At 35.9% G+C, this 10,611-nt stretch overlaps 3 protein-coding genes across 3 annotated transcripts; 1 reads left to right on the plus strand and 2 right to left on the minus strand.

The window, feature by feature from the left end:
• Positions 1–5,168: 5,168 nt before the first annotated feature.
• RO3G_04415 (uncharacterized protein) lies at positions 5,169–6,122 on the plus strand (the record flags this gene model as incomplete). Its single annotated transcript, XM_067659005.1, has 5 exons — positions 5,169–5,289; positions 5,340–5,423; positions 5,486–5,495; positions 5,543–5,813; positions 5,859–6,122. The coding sequence occupies 5 exons, from the start codon at positions 5,169–5,171 to the stop codon at positions 6,120–6,122; spliced, it is 750 nt and encodes a 249-aa protein (XP_067515106.1).
• Positions 6,123–6,189: 67 nt separating this feature from the next.
• RO3G_04416 (uncharacterized protein) lies at positions 6,190–7,060 on the minus strand (the record flags this gene model as incomplete). The annotated part of the gene is made up of 2 exons (XM_067659006.1): positions 6,190–6,320; positions 6,364–7,060. The coding sequence occupies 2 exons, from the start codon at positions 7,058–7,060 to the stop codon at positions 6,190–6,192; spliced, it is 828 nt and encodes a 275-aa protein (XP_067515107.1).
• A 1,448-nt stretch (positions 7,061–8,508) lies between these two features.
• On the minus strand, positions 8,509–9,982 carry RO3G_04417 (uncharacterized protein; the record flags this gene model as incomplete). Its single annotated transcript, XM_067659007.1, has 2 exons — positions 8,509–9,318; positions 9,377–9,982. The coding sequence occupies 2 exons, from the start codon at positions 9,980–9,982 to the stop codon at positions 8,509–8,511; spliced, it is 1,416 nt and encodes a 471-aa protein (XP_067515108.1).
• Positions 9,983–10,611: the final 629 nt, after the last annotated feature.

Consider the following 10,611-nt stretch of genomic DNA (forward strand, 5'->3'; position numbering starts at 1 on the left):
TATACCCCAAGATCATCTAGCCTATCGATACGAAATCATCGATAGTCTTGGCCGAGGATCGTTTGGTCAAGTGGTGAAATGTGTGGATCATAAGACGGGACAAATGGTGGCTATCAAGCTCATTCGAAACAGAAAGAGGTTTCAAGCACAGGCATTGACAGAGTTGAATATTCTAAAGAAACTAGTTCAATGGGATACGCACGATGAATGTCATACGGCTCGAATGGTAGATCATTTTCAGTTTAGAGGACATTTGTGTATTGTCTTTGAATGTTTGAGTATGAATCTGTATGAGCTTATCAAGAATAATCATTTCCATGGCTTGAGTGCAGGCCTAATCAAGAGGTTACCCCCCCCCCCCTTTTTTATGTGTTTATGTGTTTGTAGGCTGATATTTATAATTAGATTTACAACCCAAATACTACACGCCTTGAACTTACTACATGATCATAAAGTAATTCACTGCGACTTAAAACCTGAGGTAATATAAAAAAAAAAACAAGTTAAACTAAAAGAATTAAATAAAAATAACATAGATTAGAATATTATGCTAAAACATCCAGCTAAAACTTTAATTAAAGTCATTGATTTTGGCAGTAGTTGCTTTGAGTCACAGAAAGGTAACAAACAAACAAACAAAAATTATAATGACAGTAAATAACACATCTCATACTAGTTTACACGTACATTCAAAGTCGATTCTATAGATCACCTGAAGTTATATTAGGGTTATCTTATCATATGGCGATTGATATGTGGAGCCTAGGGTGCATTATAGCAGAACTATATACGGGTGCACCGCTTTTTCCGGGTGAGAATGAACAAGATCAATTGGCTTGCATGATGGAAATCATGGGTGTGCCAGAAAGACATTTGATTGATAGATGCACGAGAAGGAAGCTATTTTTTGGTAATAACAGCAGTAGAGAACATGAAGGATGATATAAAATGATAATAATGAATGTATTGAAATAGACTCAAATGGCAAACCACGTATTGTATCCAATTCGAAAGGAAAGAAAAGATACCCAAATACAAAGCCCTTATTTCAAGCACTGAGAAGTCGAGATGCTGTGTTTGTTGATTTTATCCAAAACTGTTTAACTTGGGATCCCGATCATCGTATGACGTCTAAAGAAGCGCTTGAGCACGAATGGATTTGTAAATAAAGCTCTATTATTTAATGCGATATCAAAATTAGCCTTTTATATAAAATGTGTTTAATTCTTTCCCTTTACTCTTTTATTTTTCGTTGCAGTCGCAACAACAATCCTTCGTTCAATGCTGCTATAGAATAGGGATATGTGTAATAATAAAAAGGAGTTTATCAGTAGTTTCTCATAAAAAAGAATCAAACAATTTAATCATAGTAGTGTATCATGGATAAATGTATGTAGTGAACATCTTACATTTATGACTTGATTGGATGGGGTTTTCTGCTTGACTTTTAGGAATGAAAAAACCCCTCTCAAAAATTGAACTTGTAAGCATCAGATATTATGCCCTGTCCTGTTATTTCTACGTCCCTCTATACAATCTTTCTAATATTAAACATCATGTTTGATACAGGGTAGTCAGTCTACTGTGTCCTAAAGACAGATGCGACCTATTTTAGAGGCTCAGATATTTAATTCCTCCCTTCTCAAGAGCCAAGGAAGCCATGGTTTGTTATATCAACTAATACAGCATTAGCTAATGATGGTGATGGATGTTTAGTAATAAAAAAAAAAGCTAACAACAGCCCTTGTGTTCTTTGAACCTATTTGGGAGCAAAAGCAGGACGCATCCTTTTCGAATCCTCCTCGACATGATGTTTGCATACATTAAAAGTACTAAATTCCTTAAATAACTCGACTTATTGAGCAGTTGTATTCCTGTCCAAAAAGAGAGCTCAACTCCTTTTTTAGTATGTCCTGATTGATGCGACTATTCCAAATGCGTCGCTAAAGTACATCTATAGTTCAAGTGTTTAGGTTTTTTATTTTATAAAAATGAACATCTCGAATGATACTGCTAGCAAAAGAACTGACACATCCTCTCGTTCTTATCTGAAAGCATTTTTAAAGGACAGATCATGTTTGTGGCTTCGATTTCGTATGCCTCTATAGGGGCAATGAGACTATCAAGGTAAATACCTATTTATTTGAAGACAAAACTCGCTTTTCAATCAATGGTTGATTACAACTATAGGATCAAACAAATAATTCGACTGGGTTAGGCTACTTGCAAAGTTTGTGTAAGAAAGAAAGTATCTTTGGTTGATAAAGAATTTATCTTTATTTTTGTTGATCATTCTACATATTTATGTTAGAAAAGGTTGTAAATCCAACTTGAAATTTGCATTGCATTTTAAGGGAATGCATGAAAAAAAAAATTGAATACAAAAGCAAAAATAGTTATATTCAAATTGATTTATAAACAATTGTTCAAATGGTTTGTTATTTATTTATACTATCTATCTCAAGCGACCAATATAATATAATTTCAGGTCATGCTCTCTTTTTTTTTTGGGAGGGTTTGTTCAATAAAATAATAATAATCAAAGACTGAGTCACCAATTAAAAAAAAGATGAAAGAAAAAATTCCATAGTAACAAAAGAAGCCTTCATTTTGTGTATTTTCCTATTACACCTTCTTGTATCTGAAACAGGCTACAAAATATAATCTGTTACAAGTTTGGTGACACATGCATACGTATATAGCTCGCTATTTCTTATCAATAAAAGATAAAAGGATGTTACCGCACATTGATTTTTCTTATAAAAGCTAGATTTGAAATCACGACTGTAAAAAAGGGACAATACCAGTTTTTTATGTGTGTCTTTCTTTGAATGGGACAAGCGTAGGTCTTTAAAAAATTATGAAAAATTTATGCAGATTGATGTACAGCCAAAAAAAAAAAATTCAAATACTGAGTCAAAGAAATGGTTTGAGCTGATACTATGAAATTCAAATACGTCATTTGTCTTGTTTTTTATCAACATAAAGAGATGAAACTCTTTATCGTTCCTTTTCTAGTAAATACGTGTACAGTAAGACAGACATGTTTGTCACATAAGATATGAAACAAATAACTAAATGTTTAAATGGAACATCTCTTTTGTTTTTCTCTCTCTCTTTTCTTTACAACTTTTTTTTTATTAAAGGTAGTCAATGTCAGATGAAATGCTGTATACAACTGAAACTAAGTTGGAAACGATCTTTTAGTTATAACAAAAGGTCATGGTATCTATGTAAGTAAAAGAAAACAAACAGTAACATATAAAACAAAGTACAAGGTAACAAAGGTTGCTATCATCAAATACTTCAAGTAGTAAAAAATGACTTTTTCAAAAGGTAGGTTTTATCTAAATATATACCATCAACTCATCATTAGACTTGTAACAGAAGCAAGTTGGGACTTTAGATAAATAAATAAATAAAAAAAAAGGCAAGTATTACCTAATTCACCAAAAGTGCATTCTACTACAGTTGTTCTCCTATAAAAAGAAAGATGATATTCACCAGTTCATGATATAATCTTGAGCTGTACTGCCTCATTGTATACTAAAGAGACAGTAAACCAAAGGCTTACAAAAGATCATCCCAACTATCCAGCTAGAGTTGATCTGATAATGACATAAAAAATGATATGCATCATCGATGAGGATGAAAAAAATAAAACAAGAAAGTAGGAATGAGAAATGCTGTGATGCAGACACTGGCCGATTGGACTATAATTGAAAAAGGATAATAGAGCTATTGGTACTCTTTATCAACCTACAAAAGGTTTTTTTTGAGGGGGCCTGAATGAATCATTGCTACCCAATAGAAACCAAGCGAGTTGACAATATGATGTGTCTTGAAGAAAAGGTTTTATAGAATCATCTTCAACTCTGATAAAGCTCACTCCTCATTTCGTTTCATGTTTGGATTGTCAAGCCCAGCTCGATAATTTTGCAAAAGGCATCCATCTTTCTTGATCGCTTTACAAATAGTTGATGACGACTGTCGTCATCTCTTTTTTTTTTTTACTGTTTAAAGATCAAAGTTCTTTGTAGAATAAGGTGACGACTGGATTGTAACAAGATTACAGTGTGTGGCTTGTACTAGAATGAAAAGAAAAGCATAAAGCATAGTATTTGTTCTATTCCTAATGATCTTGATAGTAGCATATGAAGGCATCTCTCTTTTTGTATTCATCCTTTGAAATTGACTTGGTAATCATCAAATACACTCTTTCCCTCCTTGAAAATTGACTCATACTGACACCATGTGTCTGTTACGATCATTGAAACTCAAGGAAGCCTTTATTTGACCATCTTTTTATTCATCAAAATCTATAGATTTCACTGGATTTTTTTTTTTTCCTTTTTAGAACGTATGCAGTAAGCCACTTGTGCTCTGTTTTTTTTTAAAAAAAAAAGAGGAAATTTCTAGCATCCGGATACTTTGTTCAGGAAAGATTAAAATAGGACAATGCGTTGTATAGGATCGAATAACAAAGCTCACATTGTTGAATCACCTCTCTGACCTTCTTCTTTTTTTTTATTCACGCTTGTAAAAGAAGAGCAATGCCCAGAGAGACAGAAAAAAAAATAAAGTAGATGTGTCTGTGGATGAATCAAAAAAAGAGAGAGAGAGAGAGAGAGTGGATGCCACAAAAAACAAGTGTCACATGAAGCACTTGTACATCTCATCTTTATCCATTCATCTTGAATAGGCAACCTTGTACGTGAATTATTTTTTTTTACATCCAACGTCGGTGTATTCCCCGCACTTGATTCTGCCAGCCAATCATGTCTCACAAACAACGATAGTTCAAACCAAAGGATCAAATCAGATGGCATAAAAAGTCTACTTTTCGGACTTTTTTTTTTTTTTTTTTTTTTTCTTGGGACGCGGAACTTCGGTTTTATTCCAAATTTCACTGATCTCCGCTTATCCACACACACAAAAAGTAGGATCTTGATGGAATATCAAAAGTGATCTTGGATGTCCTACCTGTGGCCACGGGCTCTTGACAGACAGGATATGAAATGGATGAGATTTGACAAAAACAGCGGTATGAGTGAATGACAAGGTTGCGGAGTAGCTGTACATGAAAAAGGTGCAGTAAGATGCGTTTAAAGGTTTTTTTTTTTTTTTTTTTTTGTATTTTTTTTTTTTTTTTTTCTTTATTCCAAACCATGTCTATTTTGATCAACAAATTACGACGAAGACCTTCACATGAACCAGAATCCTATCGCCATGTAGAAGAACATTTTGAATCAGCAGAAATTGTTCGAGATACCATCATTGGTCTTTCTGGTAAGGGATAAAGCGAGAGTAGAGTCAGCGAGAATTCACGTGTCGATTAGATGGTTTGACGGTCCCGTTTGCGTTGGCTGCCGGTCTTTCTTCTTTGGGTAGCTCCAAGATTGTGATTTATGGTGGTGCGGCAGGTAAGAAAGAGAGTTGGAGGGGGGAGATGTCTTGTGGAGATATTAAACGTTTTGGATCATAGAACTTGTGAGGTAATCAGGGATGGTTTGTCTTGAATGTATTTATCATATTTTATTAGTGGAGCCATTTCGATGGGTTTAGGAGGTTATTTGGCGGCGAGAGCAGAAATTGAGCATTATCGAACGGAACGTATCAGAGAAGAAATGGAAGTAGAAGAGTGTCCACAGGATGAAGAAGAGGAAATTGTTGAAATCTTGGAACCTTATGGACTCGACCGACAGACGATTCAACCGATTATTGAAAAGCTAAAGAGTGATCCACAAAAGTTTGTGGATTTCATGATGAAGTTTGAATTAAATCTAGAAATGCCTGATCCTCACCGCAGTTGGGTAAAGTCAACATCCTCTCTTTCATGGCCCTAACCCTTTCTTTAGATCTCTGCACTGACCATCGGTCTTTCTTATTTTGTGGGTGGTTTGATTCCTTTGCTTCCTTATTTCTTTATCGATGACGCAACGATTGCTTTATATGTCTCGGTCGCTGTTACCTCACTCACCTTGTTAGTATTTGGCTATATCAAGAGCAGGCTAGTGAACCCAAGAGGGGCTATCTCGGGTGCATTTCAAACTTTATTGATTGGTGCTGTTGCAGCAGGTGCAAGTTATGGTATTGTTTATCTTTTACCTCAAGAACCTTAAATAACTTAGATGTGTGTGTGTATATGATGATGACATTATAAAAAGAGAAACGATTGTATTTTATTATTTACATTTTCAAGTTTTGAAACATGAGTTCCACTTGATTACGGTTGATTTCATTCTCCAGGTATTGTTGTCCTCCATCATCTAAAAAGTTTTTCTGTACATAATCTTCATACGATGCATACTCTGCAGAATCTATCATGCTATTCAGTTAAGCATAAAGGAAATGTCAGCTTACCTTCTTGTATCTGTACTTGTTGTAAAATAGGGGCCAGTTGATCCCACAGGTCACCCTCTTTTCGATGATAGACCAATTCATATATATCTTGTATGGTCTGTGTCCAAGGCAAGGCATGATGTGTGTTATTTTGAATGACAGCCATCACTTGGTCAAATAAATCTGGGTTGCCAATGACATGATACAACCTGTCCAGATCAAGAAATCCATGCTGAACACAATCCTCTTTAGCCAAATAGTGATGTTCATCCTCTGTGATCACATGCTGAACACAGTCGCGTACATCGACCGGGAGTTGATTGAGAAATTGAAGCAAGATCGGTTTGATCTCTTGAGGCTGAACGGGTGTGGTGATATCCAGACACAGACAGCGTACAAAGAGTTCAAGTTCAAGATCACTTTCTAAAAAGCAAGACACCTTGTAGATCAGTTGGTAATGATCAGCTACGGTCTGTAAAAGAATTTCGTCTTTGGAAGATTCAGTTGCCATGTTCATCAGTTGTTGAAAGCTTTCGAGTAATCTTGGCATCTCTGTCGCAAAGACGGGTGACCAGCGTTGTGTGATGGTCCAGAGAGGTGCAAACTTGGGTGATTTCAAAGAGAGAATGAGACTGTTAAACAGTTGTTGATCTCCACACGCTTGATGAACCGTGGACAAAAAGTGATAAATATTGATGGCAGTCAGTGAGTGATTCATATTCAAACAAGAATAATAAAAAAAATGCTATTTCATGCAATTTTTTTTTTTTTTTTTTTTTTTTTTGAAAAAAAAATAGAGGCCTTGCTCATCTATTCCATCTCATTGGCTATCGTTCGTTTTTTGGAAAAAATAGAGTGAACACGAACAATTCATTTCCGTAACCTCATAGGATGCTTCAACTGCAGAAAAGAAAACTCAATTGCGTACATCCCCTTTTTTATATATCTCTATCGAATGTGTGCACAACAAACCCCCCGTTCATTCATGCCTTGCTGATCCCTCACCACAGATAAGGCTTGACTGGATTGAACACAATTTAACTTTTTTTAATTTTATGTTTCCATGTTTTAAACAAGGGTTGGCTTTGTGGATGAAACAGACGCGTCTGGTCAGCAAAGGTCGCCAGCAGTCGATCGGATTCATCCGACCAGTGTGCTGAGCAAAGCCGATATTCCAGTGGAATCCACAGTTCGTTTCGTTCGATCCATCTCCCTCTGGACACAAACGAATCAAAAAACGGACCTTGACAGTGATGACAGGTCTGGACCCGTGCCAGATAACGGCCTACTGTCTCTGGCAGGCTGACCTTGGGAGCCTGGCCGATCAGCGTCCTCGCACAGATTTCGAGCAGGGAAGGCGGAGGCTGGGATCGAACAAAGTGATCCAGGCTGGTGGCGAGTGGACAGCCTTCGAGTCCGAGTTGACGCAGATAGGGTAATTGGATGATTTGGGCGGGTAAGAGGGAGATGGGATTCGATGATAGATCGAGTGTGACGAGGGAAGAGAGACCTTCGAGAGTGAATGGGAGTTGAGAGAGTTGGTTGTGTTGAAGATGGATGGATTGTAGTCTGGATAGGTGACCAAGGTAAGGGGGAATAGATTGTAAGTTGTTGTAGGATAAGTCCATGTGTTTGAGTCGAGAGAGATGACAGATGGTGTCTGGTATGGAAGTCAAGCTGTTGTTTGAAACTGATAAATATTCTAATTGATTTAAATGACCTATTGCGTTCGGTAGCTCATTTAGATGATTATTGGATCTATTGTATCTGTTAATAGAGTGATTAACTAGGATTTATATTACAAGTCTAGTCTTTTGATGGTGGATAATAAACTGATGTTGGGTGTGATGGTATAAATACTCTTTTCTGAAAGATTAATCATCTTTTGGTGTATCTTTATGTCTTTTATTCTTATTTCTTGTTCTTCACAACTTGGGTCAATCATCGATATCTTGTATCCAAACAGACATTCTTCTTTACTTGTCGTTTGTCCCATAAAAAATAATAATAAATAAAATGAAAATGAAAAAAAAAGCCGTAAAGTCATCCGAATTAAAAATTAAAAATAAAAAAAAGGAGAAAGGGGGGGGGGGTAGAGAAAGAGAGGGAAATAAATAAATAAATAAAAAATACACTCTATTTTTTTTCAATAGGCCATTTATATTTCTACATCAAAATACAAGAATGATGGTGATTGTTTAAAGTATCTTTTGATGGTTGTCTATCATTGTGATGACATGTTTTATCCAATTCATAAAATATAATGTATGCATTCTCTGCTAAATCGGCAAACATCTTTGTCTCTTCTTTTATCAGTGACACTCGATTCTCTTTATTCATGTCATCGAATTTGATCCAATTGTCTACTTGTCTTGAATAAGCAATATAATGTCCTGAATAAGGTGAACTTCCCTTATGACAGACCGCACTCTTTAAATAAAGTGTCCAATCCACCATGTGTCCACACGTAGGACAGAGTGGATCATCTACATTTTGATTGATAAATCGATTAAAGTCAATGCTGGATGGAATATCAATCATCTGCTTATTCTTCTTCATCTGTCCATCCTCATATTTATATCGCTTGAGCACGATAGGTAATATCATGTGTGTGTCTGGAAAGGAAGAATCGAGTTGAGTCTGGATCGATTCACCTTGTTCATTGATAGCGCTATAGAACGGTAATAGTTCTAATACTTGCCATGCTATCACTTCTCTTTCCACATTACTCGCTATCAATGTCTTTTTTTCATGTGCAAAGGTAGGTGAAGAGGCCACATTCTCCAAGATGTCTGTGTTATCAATCTCTCTTCGGATGCCAGTGATCACATTATTATAAAAATAATCAAGCAACATGTCTTCCAGTCTTAACCTCTCCAATTCACTCTCGGGTATCGATAAACTCAGTGTTCTGTCCGTCATCACTCGATCATCATCCATATCATGATTGGCCCCATGAAATAATCTGATTTGAAACTAGGAAAGGAGAGAGATGAATGCTTGGCCTATCTTTTGTTGTCTGTTTGTGACTTACAGGTAAATAAGGTAAATCGAATGTTTCGGTAATAAACATGAATAATTCACTCGTATCCTCTTGTGCCCAGTGTCCGTCATCATCCTTTCCATGCCAATTGGCCTCTTCTAGCACTTTTCTAAACCAGTGGACATAACTAGCACTGATAAAATGTCCCTTTCTCATCTTGTTGATGAATAGCCGCATGACTGTCTGTAACTTGACTTTGGTTTCATCATTTGGTATATCATACGTCAAGAGAGGATCAAAGGTCGTGTTGGAAATGTACATTGCAAACAAGAGGGCGTCAATATAACATGATGTGCCTCCATCGTTCTCTGCTCCTAATATGACTTGTTTTATGGGTGGTGGTTCAATAAGGATGCCATGAGAAGCTTCTTCATAATCAGATAAATCAGCTAATGCCCTTTTGGTATCCCACTCGTTGTCTTCTAATAAACTCTCAAAGATATCACAATCAAGTTCAAGTGAAAAGTATTGTTTGGCATAATTGGATAAAAAAGTAATCTTTCCTTGTTGATCTTCACTCTTTTTTCTTTCATCATGTCTTTTATGTCCAAGAAGATGCCAAAACCAATCCCTCTTTCGTCCATGTCTTTTTTCCATCCCTAAAATAATATATAAAAAAAAAGAGGGAAACACCTGTAAATCGGAATTTGAATAAAGGACATGCTTTATTCGTTTTTGAGATGGTTTAGTTCATTTAATAATTCGATTTTTTCCTTTTCCATCAACATTTCTTTTTCATGCATTATTTTGATATGTTCTAGTGCTACCATGCTTTAATTAATAAACAGTAATTAAATAATAGGATTACCTTTGCTTAATATTTCCCATTTGCTCGTCCTTAATCCTTTCTCGAATGGTAATAAATCTCTTAGGTCATCAAATAAATCTCTCATCTCCTTTCTTCTCTTTCTTTCTGCTAGTTTATGATTGATTCTCAGTTCGGGTGATCGAGTATAAGGTGCTTGTTCACTTTTTCTTCTGTTTTTGGATGGACGTTGATATTCATGAATGGTTAAATGAGAGATGGACGGAAGTGATTCTCTTCTCCAAAAGATACTTTCTTCTTCTTCAACTGTAGAAGATCGTCTGGAGAATGAGGGTAGATGATGTGATATGTGAAGAGCAGGATCTGTAAATGAACCTCTACGATGATTTATGGATAAAGGATATAACCTTCGACCTTCCACAATACTCTCTCTTCTTTCTTTTATTGGTTCAAAATAAGT

This window comes from Rhizopus delemar, genomic scaffold (genome assembly GCF_000149305.1).
Source record: "Rhizopus delemar RA 99-880 supercont3.3 genomic scaffold, whole genome shotgun sequence".
Lineage (NCBI taxonomy): Eukaryota > Fungi > Mucoromycota > Mucoromycetes > Mucorales > Rhizopodaceae > Rhizopus > Rhizopus delemar.